Source organism: Schistocerca nitens, chromosome 5, assembly GCF_023898315.1.
Source record: "Schistocerca nitens isolate TAMUIC-IGC-003100 chromosome 5, iqSchNite1.1, whole genome shotgun sequence".
In the NCBI taxonomy this organism is placed as follows: domain Eukaryota; kingdom Metazoa; phylum Arthropoda; class Insecta; order Orthoptera; family Acrididae; genus Schistocerca; species Schistocerca nitens.
Window position 1 is genome coordinate 515232080 of NC_064618.1, and position 21062 is coordinate 515253141.

Here is a 21062-nt window from a genome sequence, read left to right on the forward strand (position 1 = left end):
CTTTGGCTTTACTGTTTTATTTAACCAACAATGTAAATTTACAGTACATGAATTACAGAAAATATTAGGTGCCCGAGGATTATTTTACAGTCGAAGTAGTGTTAATATTCTGTCTTTATTTTGAATTTAATTCACGCTTCTAGGAAACGAAAGTCACTTCACTGCATATATGGAAAAAGCTGTTCCCAGTGTTAAAACACTTAGGTGACTTCTAAATGTCAAATTAACCTGAAACGTAAACGAAATATAGTTGCTTAAGATAATTTTAATTATGAATACGTCTTTCACATCCATGAATAATAAAGGTTTGCGCTTAAATTTCTTGTTTACCTGTGACAATTTAACTTGAGACACAGAATTCCTGAGGAAGGACAGCAGATAGGTCCTCCAAGTATAAAAAAGGACATATGTGAAAACATTGTGGCTTCTCTCAGTAAAATTATGGCATATTCGATGTTGACATCCCTTATTTGTAACAATAAAAAAATTACCAACATTGCAAAATCTCCCTGTCTTAAAAATCAATTCCCAGTTTTTCAAGGGACGAGGGCTCGTTTATTTCACATCCTAATGAATGAGATTTGATTATTTTTAACTAGGACAGATTTTCAGCATAGATGAGATAGGTGTCTGGATGCTTTTGATCAGATAGGTGACACTTGTTTGTGCAAATCAAGCACGCATTAAATAACGAAATCTCGAAATGTTTTACTATGTAATGTGACGAAACTTTATCAACCAAAGAACAAGTGCCATAAATCAAACTGACACAGATCCACATGGGAACTTCAATTCAAAAATTAAATTTAGAACAGATCTCATGTGCACAATATTGACAAGTATTTCAGAAAAGTGAAGAGATTATGCAAATTACAGTGTGTTTATTTTTATGTTATGTATATATGGTTTCGTAGTTCATGTGCTATCGTTTGCAGTTCGAATCCAAAACATCTAAGATTTAATTCCCAGTCAGTCTTACGATCTTAATCTGCCCCCAGTCACTTCTTTCACTTCTCGCAATCATTTGTCACTGTGCTGAATTCTGAGACGTGCCATGGTTCGGTGGCCACGTTGGAATGTAGGTACCCCAATAACTGACAGAGCAGGTCAATTCAAACTTCAGTGGAAGGAATGACATCCTACCTTCCTCAGCACCATGGTTGGTGTTCAAACCAACCTTCGCGTTAATAAAGGATATACCTTTCCATTTGCTGCCTTAATGCAATTTTGTTTATTAAAGGGTGTCCCATAAAGTACGCAACTTTTGCGTACATGATAACACTGAAATTTATTGATGATGTAAGTAATTTACAAGTTATTGCAGTGTATGCTACCTGTGACGATGTGTGCTCTCGTAACAAGTCCATTGCTGCAGTCCAAATGAAACAGCTTGCGTCATCTTCTTGCGACCAAACCCCTTCGGCGTTCATGCGATCCAGTTAAAAGCACCAAAACTCTTAATATATTGCAGTAGCGTTTGCCGTCCATTGTTAATGCCTTTCCATTGCCATCTTCAAAAGACGTCCAAATTACGCCCTCAGCCCAAGTACCATATCACACAGTCACTCGTTGTGGATGCAACGGCTCGAGGGTTTTCTGTTCCCCAAATTCCGTAATTTTCTTGTTCAAGAAGCTATTCAACAGAAAGTGGGCCACATCAGTGATTATTATTTTCTTGATGAAATCGTCCGATCTTTGCTTCCCAAGGACCCAATGAGGAAATGCTCGGCACTTTTCATGATCATTTAGATTTAGCCCTTGTGAAATTGTATTTTATAGACATAATGGTTCAAATCGCCTTTCAGAATTCATTGCATTCTAGCATTTGAAAAGGTGCATTTTTTATGTGACACATTTCATTATGTCTCACATAACGCTAGTAGTTATTTTGCGCAGTGATTTTACACGCATTAATCATGACACAACTTGTCATTATTTCTGGTGCTATAATCTTTATTCAGGTTGCGTTACATACCATGAAACACTTATTTTGTATACTGTCTCCATTTTTAATCGTTGCTCAAGATGTTGTTCATTTTATCACGAAAACACTTTTTTCACCTTCGAACAGTGGGGCCTTGAAATGCTTATTCATCTGTCACGGGCGATTATTTCTGTAACACTACTTCAACCACTCTCTCTTGCGGAATCCTCAAGTTTTCAGGACATTCTGGACAGTGAGAACGGGTGACTCATAACACGAGTATTACTACTTGTGTCACGTCCCCACCTGAAACATTTTGGTTGTAACCGATACAACCCTAGAATAGATTCCACAAATTCATGGTCTCTGTTTCTAAGGGGCAACACAGTTTGTTCACTACCCCATACTGTTAGAAAACCGGCACCTTTACTCATCAATGATTGATATTCATTTTCTGAAGATGAAACGTAAGGTAGAATGCAAATTATTTTTCGAAAATCTTAGGCAGTATTTATATATTGTTGACGCTCTTGCATTCTGCAACCGAGTAATGAATTATCTTTGTCTGGCCATTTATGTTCTGGATGGCAGAGAACGTTTTCTGCCTTCGTTTTATGGCGTGAAGAACAGTCTCCTCTGGGGTTTATTATTCCCCTACTTCATCTGTATCCGTGGATTAACTTACTACGTTTTCTGTTAAGGGAACATCTCCTACTCCTCAATACCAAAATGTTTCTAAACAATGTAAACCTTTTCTACTGATCTTTGTTTCTTTATGGTAATAGCTTTTCCACATGCTGGCATTGGACTAAAATACGAAACACTGCGAGAAATGCGTGCTTCATCTACAGCTACGTCTTCATGGATTACGAATCACGTTTATGTGCAGAGGATTCAATGAACCACCTTCACAGTAATTCTCTATTATTCCAATCTCGTACAGCGCGCGGAAAAAACGAACACATATATCATTCCGTGCGACACTGATTTCCCCTTACTTTATTGTGATCGTTTCTCTCTATATAGGTCGGCGTCAACAAAATATTTTCGCAGTCGGAAGAGAAAGTTGGTGATTGAGATTTCGTGAGAAGATTCTGCCGCAACGAGAATCGCCATTGTTTTAATGATGCCCACCCCAAACTCTGTATCATTTCAGTAACACTCTCACCCCTATTTCGCGATAAAACAAAACGTGCTCCCCTTATCTGAACATTCTCGATGTTCTCCGTCATTCCTCTCTGGTAAGGATCCCACACCCCGCAGCAGTATTCTAAACGAGGACTGACAAGTGTAGTCTAGGCAGTGTCTTTAGTAGCTCTGTTACATTTTCTAACTGTCCTGCCAATAAAACGCAGTCTTTGGTTAGCCTTCCCCACAACTGTTCCTATGTGTTCCGCCGGCCACGGTGGCCGAGCGGTTCTAGGCACTACAGTCTGGAACCGGGCGACCGCTACGGTCGCAGGTTCGAATCCTGCCTCGGGCGTGGATGTGTATGGTGTCCTTAGGTTAGTTAGGTTTAAGTAGTTCTAAGTTCTAGGGGACTGATAACCTCAGAAGTTAAGTCCCATAGTGCTCAGAGCCATTTGTACCATTTCTATGTGTTCCTTCCAATTGAAGTTGTTCGTAATTGTAATTCACAGATATTTAATTGAGTTTATGGCCTTTAGATTTGACGGATTTATCATGTAACCGAAGTTCAACGGACTCCTTTGTAGCACTCATGTGGATGATCTGCCAATATTCGCACCGTACAGATGTCTTTTGTAAATCGTTTTACAATTTGATTTGATCTTCTGATGACTTTACTAGATAAACGACAGCATCATCTGGAAACAACCTAAGACGGCTGCTCAGATTGTCTCCTAAATCGTTTATATAGATAAGGAACAACAAAGGGCATATAACACTACACTACCACGGGGAACAACACAAATCACATCTGCTTTACTCGATGGCTTTCCACCAGTTACTACGAACTATGACCTCTCTGATAGGAAATCACGAATCCAATCACAGAACTGAGACGATATTTAGTATGCACGCAATTTCAGTACAAGCCGCGTGTGTGGTACAGTGTCAAAAGCCTTCTGGAAATCTAGAAATTCGGAAACAATATGAAATCCCTTGTCAGTGGCACTCAACACTTGATGTGAGTAAAGAGCTAGTTATGTTTCACAAAAACGATGTTTTCTAAATCCGTGTTGACTGTGTGTCAATAGACCGTTCGCTTCGAAATAACGTTCGAACACAGTATGTATTCCAAAATCTTGTTGCATATCGACGTTAATGAAATGGACCTATAATTTAGCGGATCACTCCTACAACCTTTCTTGAATATTTGCGTAACTTTCCAGTCATTGGGTACGGACCTTTCGTCGAGCGAACGGTTGTAAAGTATTGAGTTATTATACCATCATGGCCTGAAAGGATCCTAACTGGTATGCAGTCGGACCGTGAAGACTTGCTTTTGTTAAGCGATTTAAATTGCTTCACTACTCCGAGGATGTCTACTTCTACGTCAATCATGTTAGCAGCTGTTGTTGATTCGGATTCACGAGTATGTACTTCGTCTTCCTTGGTGAAGAAATTTCAGAAGGCTATGTATAGTAACTCTGCTTTGGTATCGCTGTCGTGTAGAGTATTTCGATTGCTACTGCGCAGACAAGGCATTTATTGTGTCTTGACGCTAGCTTATCTCACATACGACCAGAATCTTCTTGGATTTTGGTTTCGAGACAAAGTTTCGTTGTTCTTCAACATAAATGCAGATGCCTTCCTAGTCTATAGGTTTTTATGTTCCATTTCACCAGGAACTGCGTTTGTGCAGTGTCCGCAGTACGCTGCAAGTGTCATCCTTATGTATACTAAGATGGTACCTGTTCTTTCGGACATGTCCGAAAGAACAGATACCATCTTAGTATATATATAGTTAAGGCTCACCGGCCACTTGACCATCTCCTTCTTCTGTGCGGATGCACAAAAAGTGCCCGAACTCTTACGGGAATCGGCAACGCGCCGCGAGTAATGAGTATAATGGACGGGGGCACTACGAATGTAGTGCGGGACAATACGTTGGGAATGAGGGTGTCGCGGGAGGCGTGCCAGAGATAAATTTCTGCAGTCGCACTATCCTCTGTGTCCTCGGTGGCTCAGATGGATAGAGCGTCTGCCATGTAAGCAGGAGATCCCGGCTTCGAGTCCCGGTCGGGGCACACATTTTCATCTGTCCCCGTTGACGTATATCAACGCCTGTAAGCAGCTAAGGGTTGTCATTTAATTGTAATAGTGTCATGCTTGGTCAGAACGCATTTCTGTGTACTGACTGCATTATATTGGAGTCAAGTTAATTCGAACGTGGACAAAGTGTTCGTGCACGTACGATCAGTGATTCCGTAACCAGGGTAGCCGAAGTGTTAGGCGTTTCAAAAGATATCGTACCGAAGATTATCCGCTGAGACTCAACCCAGACTAGAGTTTGTGTTGACTGATTGTGACGGGCGGTCAATGAAGAGTATTGTGGCGAGAGTTAAAACGACAGCAGCAGCATGAATTAATGTAGATCTGAATGTTGCACTCGCGAAACCAGTCAGCCTCAAAACAACACGAAAGCAGCTCTGTAAGTAGGGACTTGAAGGGCGGGCAGAAATTCCACATTGACTCATAAGTGATAAAAAGGTCCATAAGAGGAAAACGTGGTGCCAAAGTCATAAGAATTTAACTGCCGAGCAGTAGACGAATGCCATTTTATCTATTGAATCTTATTTCACACTGTTTCCAACTTCTGCCTAAGTTAACGTTCCAAGAGTGAACCATGGTGGAGGTTCGGTGATGATTTGGATAGCCATATCGTGGTGTCCCATGAGCTTTACGGGTAGACTGCAAAGTCGCGTTACTGCCAAGGACCATGTGACCATTTTGGCTCTTCACGTCCGTACCATGGTACAATGTTTGTTCTCCAAAGGTGAATCTGTGTTCCAAGACTACAGCCCTCCACCCCCCCCCCTTTTCATTCAGCTCGAATCGTCCAGGAGTGCCTTTGTGAGTACGAGGACGAACTATCGCGATTCTCGTGGCCACCTCAGTCTTTAGATCTCAATATTATTGAGATTTAGTGGTTTACTTTGGAGACGAGGGTGCGTGATCGTTCTCCACCACCATCATCGTCATCTGAATTTGCCACTATTTTGCGGGAAAAATGGTATACGATTCTCTTGAAAACCTTATAAGACCTGGATTTATCCATTCAGAAACGAAAGGAAGTTGTTTTGAATGCCGACGGTTTTCCTGCACCATATTAGCTTGGTGATGATTTCTGTTTTTGGTGGTCCCATATTTTTATCCACCCCGTATCTTGTACATCAGATGGAATACTTTTGTCATGGCTTGTTCTCCCAAGTATCTCAATATTTCTAGAAGAATAACGTCTTTTCCAGGGCACTTGTTTCGACTTAGGTCCATTAGAGTTCTGTCGAATGGTTCTTGCAGTATAATATCTCCCATCTTATTATTTATTCACTTGTTATTTTATTTCTATATCTTGGCTATAATTAGTTTCTTATGCATAGCCCTTCGACACATTCCTTCCACGTTTTAGTTTCCCTTCTTTGATTAGTGCTGGTTTGTTATCGGAGATATTTTCACATTTCTTCTCTTTTCTACAATGGTTTCTTTAATTTTACTACAGGCGCCATCTATCTTGCCCCTAGTTATACATACTTACACGTTTTTGCATTTCTTGACTAACTGCCCCTGCTTTGCAGTTTTGCATATCAGTTCTACCCCATATTTTAGACGTTTATATTGCCTTTATCTCCTTTATTTGTTGCAACTATATATATTTTTTCGGCAAGTAGATCAATACCTCCTATGTTATACAAGGATTTCCTCTGCGCTTTTCTTTTTGCCTATTTGATCCTCTGCTGCCTGCACCGTTTCATCTTGCAATGGCACCTGTTCGTCTTCTTTTGTATTCTTTTCCCATCTTTCAGTCAATCGTTGGCTAATGCTCCTCCTGAATGCAGCAAATTCCTCAGATTCTTTCAAACTTACCTGCGTTATTAGACCCCCCTCCATTACATTTCTTTGACTTTGTATTCGTAATGCTATTTTCATATAACCAGAACTCGTGGTGTTCCTGCTTCACTTCACTACCTCCCACTATAAATGACTTATCAATTTCCCTTTCAAAATTAATTTGCCAATCTACTCAGTTAAGGTACCTAACATTCTACGTTCACGCCCATAGAATACCATTTTTGTTTTACCTGAGAACATCCTTCTGAACAGTCGCCATCCACAGATCCAATTTTACCTCCGAAATATTTATCCAGGGATATGTTTTCTTCATTAATTAACCATACAATATAGCTGCGTGCCCTTGGGAAACATAACCACTGTAATATCCCCTTGCTTTCAGCCTTTCACAGCATCATCAAAGCAAGAGCATGTTGGTGATGTTGCAAGCCATATCAATCATCCAATCCCAATATTACAAGCCATATCAATCATCCAATCCCTACAACTACTGAAAAGACTGCTGGCCCTTTTCAGGAACCACATGTTTGTCAGGTCTCTCAACAAACACACCTTGTGGTTGCACCTACGTTTATTCTCTTTAACATTCAGTAAAGTAATAATGTGAAGCAGTAACATTACATCAATTTCATCTCGATACCCACAGACGTTCAAAAGCCAATTAGGGCGTCTTTATGATAAATGAAGCATTTACGGACGTACATTTAATTTGGGCTAACTCTTCAAATCAAACAAAAGTTTTCTGAGTCCAAAAGCGTGTATTACGTATTATTTGTGGAGTAAATTCACGGACGTCCCGTAAATAAACCTCTTCAAAGAACTGGGTATACTAACTACTGCCTCTCATTGTATTTACTCCTTAATTAAATTTGTCCTAAATAATGTATCTCTTTTTCCAACAAACAGCTCAGTTCATACATACAATACCAGGAACAAAAAAGATCTGCACAAGGACTTAAAAACACTTACTTTAGTTCAAAAAGGGGTCCACTACTCAGGAACACTCATTTTCAATAATTTGTCAGCAAACATAAAAAATTTAGTTACAAATAATGATCAGTTTAAGAGGAGCCTGAAAGACTTACTGGTGGCCAACTCCCGCTACGCCATTGACGAATTTTTTAATAGAAACAAATGATGTATTGCATATATTCATACAATTAGTATTGTTAGTTCAGATTTAAAAAAATAACATGTGTCGCATGCATGAGGATCTCCGCAGCACGGATCTATGGAACGAAAAACTAATCTGATCTGATAAGACTACCTGTATCATTGAGGCACGCAAGCCACCCTATCTCGGCAAACTCCATGGTTCATGGGATTAATTTCCATGTTCTTCGGTTCCAGATTCCTGCTTGTCTATTTTACTCTATATCTCACGAGTATACGATCACTTACAATTCATTTATTTTACAAACATTACAGACGTCAGTTTAGTAGCAGTTGGTCTTTGCCAAACTTTTGTAAAGTTTCTTTAATTTTTTTTATTTTTTTTAATGATGTGTCATGGATGAACACTAATTTCTAGACAGAAAATTTAACTAAGCTATTTCTTCTGTCATTTTTTGTATGATACCTGAAAGAAGCATGCACAAAAGTATGTATTGATGCATGTCATAGGTAAGGTGCTCCGAAACAAAAGAACAAAAGCAAGAATGGTACAGTTGATAGACATATTCTTTTACTATGAGTACGTTTTTTGTGTATGTTTGGAGTCACTCGCAGATTTTGTTATTGTGTTCACCATCAGGTTGCTTGATGTTGCGCAAGGGAGTTTAATCAGCTAATTATCAATGAAATAAAGTGTTTTTGTCAAACAACTAACAGCCTCATGTATATTTAATCCGCTGTATACTCTAGCACAAAAAACTTTTTGCAGTTCCTAAATTCCATTATAATCAACGAATACCTCTTCCAATTTCTGTTGCAGCAGGGAAATTGAAGCAATTTGAATTTTTTTTTTTTTTGGGGGGGGGGGACAATACGCATGAGATATATTACGGCCTTATCTATGGATGTGTATTTATTTACACATACTGTTGATTAAAATCGATCATTTGCTCGAAATTTTATTGGGTTCTACAGTGCAATGACAATAAATAACTGTGGATGAGGATGCAGTTAGTTACATGTTCCGGAAATCTAATTCACTGTGAAGATAACGATGTTTAACTTGAAAACAGAACAAAATAGGACACGTATTAAAAGTGAAAAATATGTATATAGTCATATGTCGATCGTTTAAAACTTTCTTCAGGTATAAATGGCTAATTATTTCTAGTCAAGAATTTGTTACAGTATAGTAAGTGGTGCTAAAGCAAAACTTCTTCAGACTGCATCTGAAAAAATCACTGCTATTTCTCTCAAAATCTTAAAAATAAAGTCGATGAGCTGTTAGTGTGTTTAGATTATCTCAAAAATAAGACTGAGATTGATGTACTATGTCTGTCTGAACACCATGTAACTGTGGAAATATAAATTGCCAGTATAAGAGTCGTACATTTGCAAATCTAGCATGGATAAAGGAGGAGTTGCCATTTAAACAAATACGGGTATAAGTACAAAACTGTAGGAGTAAGCAAATTTTCTGTCGATAAACACATCAAGTTTGTGATTGTGAACTACAGCTAGATAATGTGGTGTTGATATTAGCAACAGTGTACAGGTCCCCATTGGGAGATTTGGAGCTTTCACAAAAAAGTTTGATTCCATACGATGCTGTCTGTCACACGAGCAGAAGTAGTTATTAATCTGTGGCTATTTCAATGTAAACTTTCTAAGCTGTTCTGATAGGAAAAGTGAACTAGAAGTGTTATTAATGATATATAACTAAGAATTCATGATCAATTTCCCAACATGTATAGCTCAATACAGTAGCACTCTAACTGAAAATGTATTTGTGCAGCATTACGATGTAAAACTAACATATGCCTTCTCTGGGATACATGGATTATCAGACCATGATGCACAACTGATTAACTTACAAATATTAGCAGGGTGTACAGTTTGGGGCAGAAACCATTAAGTAAAAATGTAAGGCCGGTCAACCTGGTATCTGTATGGCAGTTCAGAGAAAGTTTAAGAAATGTAAAATGGGAAGATGTATATAATGAGCCAAATGTCAATGATAAATGCAACATATTTCTTGATAAAAAATTACTGAATTACTAAAATGTAAACTACGAAATATAACACCAAACAGTTTTCAAGAAAACCTTGTATCACTACATGCATTAATGTGTCTTCAGAAAGGAAAAGAAAATTGCATGAGGCAGCAAGTATTAGTAAAGACTCAGAAGTAATTTTACACTATAAAAATTATTGTAAAATACTGAGAAAAGTTGTCAGAAAATCGAAAATACACTCCTGGAAATGGAAAAAAGAACACATTGACACCGGTGTGTCAGACCCACCATACTTGCTCCGGACACTGCAAGAGGGCTGTACAAGCAATGATCACACGCTCGGCACAGCGGACACACCAGGAACCGCGGTGTTGGCCGTCGAATGGCGCTAGCTGCGCAGCATTTGTGCACCGCCGCCGTCAGTGTCAGCCAGTTTGCCGTGGCATACGGAGCTCCATCGCAGTCTTTAACACTGGTAGCATGCCGCGACAGCGTGGACGTGAACCGTATGTGCAGTTGACGGACTTTGAGCGAGGGCGTATAGTGGGCATGCGGGAGGCCGGGTGGACGTACCGCCGAATTACTCAACACGTGGGGCGTGAGGTCTCCACAGTACATCGATGTTGTCGCCAGTGGTCGGCGGAAGGTGCACGTGCCCGTCGACCTGGGACCGGACCGCAGCGACGCACGGATGCACGCCAAGACCGTAGGATCCTACGCAGTGCCGTAGGGGACCGCACCGCCACTTCCCAGCAAATTAGGGACACTGTTGCTCCTGGGGTATCGGCGAGGACCATTCGCAACCGTCTCCATGAAGCTGGGCTACGGTCCCGCACACCGTTAGGCCGTCTTCCGCTCACGCCCCAACATCGTGCAGCCCGCCTCCAGTGGTGTCGCGACAGGCGTGAATGGAGGTACGAATGGAGACGTGTCGTCTTCAGCGATGAGAGTCGCTTCTGCCTTGGTGCCAATGATGGTCGCATGCGTGTTTGGCGCCGTGCAGGTGAGCGCCACAATCAGGACTGCATACGACCGAGGCACACAGGGCCAACACCCGGCATCATGGTGTGGGGAGCGATCTCCTACACTGGCCGTACACCACTGGTGATCGTTGAGGGGACACTGAATAGTGCACGGTACATCCAAACCGTTATCGAACCCATCGTTCTACCATTCCTAGACCGGCAAGGGAACTTGCTGTTCCAACAGGACAATGCACGTCCGCATGTATCCCGTGCCACCCAACGTGCTCTAGAAGGTGTAAGTCAACTACCCTGGCCAGCACGATCTCCGGATCTGTCCCCCATTGAGCATGTTTGGGACTGGATGAAGCGTCGTCTCACGCGGTCTGCACGTCCAGCACGAACGCTGGTCCAACTGAGGCGCCAGGTGGAAATGGTATGGCAAGCCGTTCCACAGGACTACATCCAGCATCTCAACGATCGTCTCCATGGGAGAATAGCAGCCTGCATTGCTGCGAAAGGTGGATATACACTGTACTAGTGCCGACATTGTGCATGCTCTGTTGCCTGTGTCTATGTGCCTGTGGTTCTGTCAGTGCGATCATGTGATGTATCTGACCCCAGGAATGTGTCAATAAAGTTTCCCCTTCCTGGGACAATGAATTCACGGTGTTCTTATTTCAATTTCCAGGAGTGTATATGAATATTATAGATTAAATTTACAACTTGGGCAAGAAAATCATATCAGTATGGAACATTGTTAGAAGAGAGACAGGAAAAGTAACCACTTGGATAGATAGTACTACCATTAAAGAGAATGAGAACATCTTAACCAAGAGTACACAAGTAGCTAATGTATTTAACAACCATTTCTTAGGTGTATGTGAAAAAATTAGTGAAGAAACTTCAAAAGAAAAAGACAAGCAATACATGGAAGAGTCAGTTTTGAGAAATCCTAATCAGATTAATTCTCATCTAACAACTTCTTGTGAAATAAGGAAAATCATTAAACCATTGAAAAATAAATGGTCTGTTGGAATAGATGACATCTCTAACAAGAGATTAAACCAATGTAGAGCAGTTACAGCTGATGATCTGAGTCACATCTGCAATGCAGCACTAAATCAAGCTATTTTCCCAAACAGATTAAAATATGCCATTGTCAAGTCTCTGTACAAAAAAAGGGGACACCAAAGATGTCAACAATTACTGGTCAGTATCCTTGCTCACGGCATTTTAAAAAATTGGCGAGGAAGTAATGAACTCAAGAGTGGTTGGCCATCTCAGCAGAAATGCGATACTCAGTAAATCACAGTTTGGATTTCAAAAATGCTGTTCCACCGAGACAGCAACATACAGTTTCACTGACCACATAACAGAGTCTTTAAATAGTAACATGTCACTAATAGGAATTTCCTGTAACTTTCCCAAAGTGTTGGATTGTGTCAACCACAACATTATGTAATAGATATTGAAAATTCTGTGGTATAAATGGAACAAAATATGAGTGGCTTAAGTCATACCTACATAACAGGAATCAAAAAGCTTCTTTATATGGTTTAAGTGATTTAAGGAAGTTTCCCACTTCATCCAACTGGGATGAAATTACTTCACGTGTTCTCACAGGATTCGATCATAGATACCCTTCTGTTCTGGATACATGTGAATGACCTCCCTTCTTATCTGAAACAAGAAGCTACACTGACACTGTTTGCTGATGATAGAAGATTTATTATTAATCCAATAGAAAATAATAGAAATAATGTCTTTGTAAAAGATATTGATTTGTTTTGTGTGAGTGAACTTGCCCCGAACTTTTAAAAAACACACTACATCCAAATTTCTAGTGCAAGGAGTACAGTTCCCTCAATAAGTATAACATGCCAGGGTAGAGCATACTAAGCTATTGGGTGTACATACAGATGAGAATCTTAATAGGAATATTCATATTTGGGATCTCCTAAAGGTTCAGTAACTTCTGCAATCAGAATAATTGCTGATTTTGAGGATGCAGAAGTTAGCAAGCTAACATAGTTTGCATACTTTCACTCTCTGATGTCATATGGTATAATATTTTGGGGCAACTCAACTCTTAGGAAAAAAAAAAGTATTCATTTCTGAAAAGAAAGAGGTTAGAATAATGTGTGGGGCTCATAATCACACATCTTGTAGTCATCTCTTTAATGTTAGGAATTCTTACAAAAACCTCACAGTACATTTATTCGGTGATCATGTTCTCAACGACATGGACCAGTTTAAAACAAGTGACATTCATGATTATCACACCAAATGAAAGAAAGACTTACACTAATCTCTACTTAACCTATCTTTGGCAAAGAAATGGGTGAACTATGCTGCTCTAAAACTGTTCGATAAATTACCAGATGAAATAAAATTTCAGACACACAGCACTAACAATTTCAAAACTAAATACAAACCTTACCTCGTTGACAAATCCTTGTATACCATAGATGAATTCCTAAATAGGAATAAATAAATCTGTAGGTATAGTATATGAATTTTGTGCCATTTAAGGAAATGTCATATGCAATAAAAATATTCATGTGTACATTTCTTATGCCCTTGACATGTTCCACATCATATTGGTTACCGTGAGACTGATCGTTGGAACATATAACTAACTTCCCATGGAAATTAAATGTCTAAGAGTCTTGTAGTTGCACAGTTCACCCCTTTATGTGCCTTAGCTAGATGCATAAAGGGTAATGCAGTCCAGTTTTCCTTATCTTGTTGTACCTGTGGATATCTACATTACTCTCAAATAAAGTTGAATATTTCTTAATAAATTTCATAAGTGAATTCATCTACTGTGAAGCTGTGGCTAATATTCCCAACTATTTTAAATTACTTTCTTTTGTGTAACGAACACTTTCCGCCAAAGTGAGGAGTTTCCTCAAATATATACCCCATAAGACATCAGTGCGTGAATTTGTGCGAAATATATTAACGACATCTACTTTCCCACTGCTGGCAATTATTCTTGAGAAAAAAGAAGCCAAACCTAAACTTTTGCTGCCCTTTGCACATGTTTTCGCAATGTTATGATGTTATTTGCACAGAAAATCAGGTAATTGGGGTGACAAACAGATAAAATCAGACCATGCAGTTACTCTGCAACACGTTACCGGCGATCACGGGTCACTAGCACAAACAAAACACAGAAACTTTCCTTGAACATGCTCGGGAGTTTTATCGGTCGAGTTCAGGTTCATCATGCATTAAAAAATAAACTCAGGTGCATAGAAAGTACAAACTGCTTCCTTGTTGCAGATTTCCTACGACATGGGAGGCAGCGCATTACTGTGGGTGTTGAGCAACGAGCTGACTCCCGCGTCCGTCCGAGGATTCTCCAACGCCTGCGTCGGCATCCTGTTGTCGGTGCTGGCGTTCGGCATCACCAAGCTGTTCCAACTGATCGAAGACTCCTTCGGAACCTACGTCCCCTTCTGGTTCTTCTCCATATCTTGCTTTGTCGGGGTCATCTTTGCGTGGTTCTTCATCCCAGAGACTAAGGGCCGTTCTCTGGAGGACATCACTGCCGAGATGAGCGCTAAGGCGGAAGGGCTCCCTCGTGAGTCCTTAACGCGAAAGACGAGCCTCGAGGATGTTAGTGCTGTGCAGTAATTTTTATGAGATGTATATGTATGATACCGAACCTGAGACAAGAATCTTGAATGACCTACGCAAACAGAATCAGTTCTGTTTAGCAGGAACATCTAAGAATATGTATCCAAACACAACCCTAGCTTGATTTTGAGATTTCTTTAAGCTCTGAGTACATTAAAACATACGGGTTATCGTGCTAAACGACTAAGAGGCAATTTTGCACGAAGTGTGTTTTCTAGTTCGTTAGGTGGAATGTGAAGATGGTTTTTACATGCTAAAATGTCACTCTCCAATTATGGCCGATGCTTCAAAGACCAACAGATGGACGAGAGAGTACTACTATGACTTGTTCATGTCAAAGTGATAAGTGTAGAATGTGTCAAACGACTTTGCTGTTCTGTACATAGGGATTATACACCTCCGCTAGCTCCTGCCGTTTTGAAGCCTGACTCTTGCGTGTCTTTATCGGCGGTTCAATGGATAGTGAAAGCTATATGAATAACCCAGCAAAGGGAAGTAACAGAAAATCTGGTAACGCTAAAGGAGAGCGTGAGCGGAGGTGAGGAAGCATTTTCTTCCTGATGATGTAATGAACACCATAGCAAAACGTCCAATAAGCAACCTTTTAAAGTTTTTCAGATGAAAGACAGTTATTTTATGGATTTTCAGCAAGCAACTGGCACGATCATGATTAAAAGTAACACTAATATAAGTTCTGCCTCGTGGATTAAAGCTGCCAACTCTTGTGTTGTGCAGAAAAAAGACATTAGGTGCCACTGATAGATGGGAAATGAGTACTGAAAAAAAGGCCAGCGATGTGGAGATTCCTAAACGACTACATTCAGTGAGGTCACTGATGCAAAACGATAGTATTCATAGAAGAAAAGAGATCTCAAAAGTGTGATGGAATACCGGCCTTAGGCGTACAAAAACTTTTAATGTTACCTGTGCCGAGACAACACAGTAAAATGATTACTTGAGCTAGAAACACTGCAAAACTTGTTTGATGGTCTTATTAGCCCCTTTAGCATTTCAGCTGAAATTTATTCAAAATTCAATGTTTATTTGTTATTTTGGATTGTGCCAAGTGATAACTTGCTTTCCTAAAGTCTATGATACAAGTGTTAGTGTGAAGTTACTGCATATTTATTTTCTGCTTGTTAGAATAAAGTTTATTCTGAATAACCTAGAATGTACGTTTTGATAATTAGCCCCTTTAGTATGACAACCATTGAAATAATGTCTGTAGCAGTAAAATCTCTCTTTTTGTTATTTACTACTCTATTTTGCATTTGAAAGTTAAGGTTCGGGAGTTACTACCTCTGCAGAGAAACATAGAAAAAGGACAGTTAAAGGCAATTAATACTCTATTTCAACTTAAAATTTCATTTGAAAGGTATCAATTCCTTGCGATGGATTTTAGTTGGACTGGGGCTTGGCTGAGGAGTGCGCAAGAATGGGCTTTTAACCAACTGTAATTTAATTTTATTAGCAATATGAGTAATATAAATAGCAGAGCGCATGAATAAGATAAAGCAAACTGGGGGTTCAAGTTCAGTTTTTCAAAAGGCTTAACACCTAACACAATAACATAAAATTCCAAGAAATGAGTTACCACCCACATTATTAACGTGGGCACCACAGAATATGAAGTCAGACGCTCATGATAAAATACACATATATCATCGAATAAAAATACTTCTCCTCAATGAGATTAACTTAAAAAAGGCACAATCGGTATAACACCTGTTAAACGACTATAAGTTTAGCTTTAGGAAAGACATAGGCGACAGAGACGCAGTTCTGATATGCAGTTGATAACTGAAGCAAGGCTGAAGAAAAATCAATACACGTTCATATAATTTGTAGACCTGGAAATAGCGTTCGACAATGTGAAGTGTTGCAAGTTATTCGAAATTCTGAGAAAAATAGGGATAAGCTACAGGGAAAGACAGAGCGAGAAACATTAGAGTGGAAGATGAAAAACGAGGTGCTCGGATTAAAAAGGGTGTGAAACAGGGATTTAAGCTTCCGTGCCCACTGTTCAGTCTATACATCGAAGAAGCAGTGACGGAAATAAAAGAGAGTTTCAAGAGTGGAATTAAAATCCAAGGTGGAAGGATATCAATGATAAGATTCGCTGGTGACATTGCTAATCTCAGTGAAATTAGAGATGAATTACAGGAGGCGCTAAATGGAATGAATAGTCTAATGAGCACAGAATATGGATTGAGAGTAAATGTAAGAACTACGAAAATTATGAGAAGTAGCAGAAATAAGAACAGCAGAAACGTAACATCAGAATTTATGATCACGAAGCAGATGATGTTGAGTAGTTGTGATACGTAGGCAGCAAATACCCTTGTCGGACGGAGAAAGGATGATATAAAAAGCATTCCTGGACAAGACACATCTACTAATATCAAACAGACACCTCAATTATAAGAAGAAATTTCTAAGAATGTACGTTTGGGACACAGTATTGTGTGGTAGTTAAACACTGACTGTGGGAAAACGGGAACAGATGCGATGCTACAGACGAAATTAGGTAAGGAATGAGAAGGTTCTCCACAGAATCGGCGAGGAAAGAAATATAAGGAAAACACTCAGAATAAGAAGGGACAGGATGATAGGACATGTGTTAATACATCACGGAATAACTTCGATGATAATATAACTGAGGACGTAGGTTGCAAGTGCTATTCTGAGGTGAAGAGGTTGGCATAGGTGAGGAATTTGTGGCGTGGCGGGTCGCGTCAAACCAGTCAGAAGACTGATGGCTCAATAAAAATAATAATAAAAAGAAAAGCAGCCACTCTTACAATTCAACCCTTATATTGCCATTGAATCATAAATATATATTCAATGAATCACGTTAAAACGCTTAAGAAGTAATTAAGAACCGCACACTGTGTAACAACTTGTAAACAACTTCCTGAACGTAAGTATATGGGTGCTATGTAAATAGTTGTTTGTTGTTCATGGTACGCGGGGCGTGTGACAGTGCATGCTGTAAGGCAGAGCTGACATTTATACACTGTGTTTGTAATTAGGTACTACGGAGAAATAGATTTGTTTCTCATAATGAGTATAAAACAGTTGGTTACTCCACCGTTTTTTAAAAATTTATTGTGTTCCTTATTTGATGTCATTGAACCAATGATTAACTTCTGTTACATTAAGATGTTGTTCTGTTACTTTGTTTACGTTCATGAGATATTACCTACGTTCTTGTATAACATGTTATTGAGATATAAGTATGGGTAGATTTGTGGGTGACTGATGGCTTAGTTGAACTTCATGTTGTTTTATTGTAAGTGAGAAGTGATAAGCCTTCAGATAGAAAACTACTCTTTCAACAACACTCCCAACTACAAATATCTTGGTGTAAATATTAATGACTCCTGCAATAAAAGTAATTCGAATATCAAACAAGTCTACGGAAAGAAACAGAGTTTACTTTTCCTTCCAGAAACTTCTGTCCTTCAAACTCTTGACCAGAAAACCAAGCTGAAGTCTACAACACAAAACCAGATCCGTACCACTATACGGAGACGAAGCATGGAGGATGACCAAAAAAGAATTGCATAAACTCTCAGTCTTCGAAAATAAAATTTACAGAAAAATCTCGGGGTCAAAATTTGGCCGAGCAACACAGAGATGGATTTGAAGACACAACTATTAACTAGTTAAGCCAGCCGGCCAGTTCTTCGTAGGGAACAGCGCCAAAGCGTGACGTTTGCAATGAGCAGGCCTGCTATCAGGATTTACCATGCCAGATCAGTACCAAAGATATATGAAATGAAGACAGAAGGCTCAAGTCTACCAGGAAGACCAACAAGCAAACGGGAAGACGAGGTGATGTCCGGCAGCAGAATGCTGGGTATAACTGAAAGGAAGGAAAGGGCACAAGAGAGGAAGAAGTGGAGGCAGGTAGTGAGAGCGGGTTCGACACTTCCCACACTTCGGATTAAAAAGGGTGTGAAACAGGGATTTAAGCTTTCGCGCCCACTGTTCAGTCTATACATCGAAGAAGCAGGCGAGTTAATGATTGTAAGTGTATTAATGTTCTGTTATGGGAAGTTTGGTGTTTAATGAAATAATTTTTAAAATATGCTGCACGTATCCGCACAACCCATGGTCCGAACCCCACTTCACCAAAATCCGAAGCTACAGCGGAATTAAACGTATACGCAAAGGTGTAAATTATTTGTCTTTACTTCGTAGTGTGGAATTTAATGAATTTTTCACGGTGTGCCACTTGCTCAGGGTTGAGTTAAGACTTCTGTACTACGTACGCGTCAGGCATCGTAGTCGTTATTAGTAGTGGAGATTTACTTTCCTTTTCACGTGCATTTTGTGACCATATCCCTGTCATCCCCGATCACTACTCAGTATTGGTAGGTAATATATTTAATATAACATTTTCTTATTTATTTTGCTTATTTTCATATTTGATCCGTATCTAACTTGCTTTATCAATTAATCGTTCGGATTGAATGTTTAAAATGTAACCATGGCTTATCCATTAGAATCTCGTCCCATCCTTCATGTATTCACGAAAGTATAGGATTGAATTCCTTAAACTGATTGTGGTAGTCTAAATTTTTTGTGGAATTAATTGAGTAAAGTCATCCTCAGTTCTTTTTCTTCTTAGAACCGTTAGACTCAAATCGTAGGTGTGTCTGTAAATCAAATGGTCAATTAAAGAAGGTTAATGAAAGAGAACTATTTTTTCTCTAACGAATTTGCAAAGCAGATGCATTTTACATCGTGACTCGAGCCAAATTCACGGAAATTATTATGAACACGGATCTCTTACGTGACGACACAACCTTGGATAGATTAGTAGTAAGAGTCATCTAATAACTTACGCCACACTGTCTGTAACATTTCTTAGCTGAGTGACAGGCGACAAGATATTCAAAGAAAGGACCAATTAGGCATTACAATTACGCGAATTAAGTGCTTGAAAAATTATGAAGTTCTGTCCACGTTAGATGTTGGGTAACAATTACATTTACTCTTCACAGTAGGTAAACGGGAAAACTTTTACGCTGCAGACTGAACGAAGAACAAAAGTACAGAAGCTAATAGATCATTTTACGACTAGTATCCGTGGGTCAGTGAAAGGCGAGCTGAAGTATGGAAAAAGTAAGTGAAAATATTTCATATAATAAGAAAACGATGAGTTATCAGTTCTTGCCATAGTTGGAGGGGAAGGTATGTGGAAACGAACATTAGTAGACTCAAGAAAACTAATTTTAATTCATACTTACAGGAGCAATAAACTAAAACAGTGGTTGTTTGGTCAAAAGAAAAATATGGCGGAAATAAATGTAAAAAGGCAATAGAACACAATGTTTCATTTCAAAATTTCATCTACTGTAAAGGTGTTCCATGTCATGGAAAAGAAGAGTAACATGACCAGAAATCGATACAGCAGAGATGACAACAGAATAAATCGCAGAGAAAGAATGTAAAAGCTCGTAAAGCGAGGAAATAAATTCAAGGAATAGACGAAAATGAAAAATCTTGAAAATACGGAAAAAATATCTCTTTTAACAACTTGAAGCAGGACACTTTGTAAGCAGGAAGACAAATGGTACAGCACAGAGAAAGAATGTAAAAGCTCGTAAAGCGAGGAAATAAGTTCAAGGAATAGACGAAAATGAAAAACCTTGAAAATACGGAAAAAGAGTATCTCTTTTAACAACTTGAAGCAGGGCACTTTGCAAACAGGAAGACAAATGGTACAGCACCAAATACTAGAAAAGGATGGAGATGCAGCGTGAGCATAGTCTAAACCAAAGGCTGTAACACACAAAGGGGCCACTTACATTCTCTCCTTCATTATAAATACAGCACGTTAGGCTGTTCTGCAATCAAGGCAACCTGCCAACCTTTTCAAGAAATTCTTCTTTTCTGTTATAATAAATCTGTACGTATTTTTAATAAGCAGTTCTTGTAGAAGCATATTTAACAAGCTTCTTAGAAAATTTAAGGAATTTAGTTTACTTATGGTTCAGTGAAACTAAATTTCAAATAATAAAATAAAATAATGACGACGGTGGAACAATCAGGACAGTAACATACTCCTTTTTAAGAAATGAAACCCAACATTTTGCAAAGAAATCTCTGACACCTCTCATATGACGGTAATGTTTACTTCCCATAGCAATTATTTCCACAAAATGTAATATTTCCAGAGAAAGTGTTGCCATAGTTAGGTCATAGTGGCTAGGATAAACATGATTCCTCTTATTAAAGAGCTGCAGAAGAATGTTTGAATCATTGTGAAACATCTCAGTAAGTTCTTGACCGACTTGCTTCAGATTTTTACACGATACTGTGACAAACATTCTGACGGACATTGGCTCTATATTT

At 39.2% G+C, this 21062-nt stretch overlaps 1 protein-coding gene across 1 annotated transcript in view; it reads left to right on the top strand.

Annotated features, from left to right (window-relative positions):
• The window catches only part of LOC126260052 (facilitated trehalose transporter Tret1-like), a 108913-nt gene extending 93135 nt beyond the window's left edge, over positions 1–15778 (top strand). The window contains exon 5 of the mRNA XM_049957241.1: positions 14340–15778. Within this exon, the coding sequence (XP_049813198.1) occupies positions 14340–14693 (354 nt within the window). The 3' untranslated portion in view covers positions 14694–15778. The remainder of the gene's footprint in view (positions 1–14339) is intronic.
• The last annotated feature ends 5284 nt before the right edge of the window (positions 15779–21062 follow it).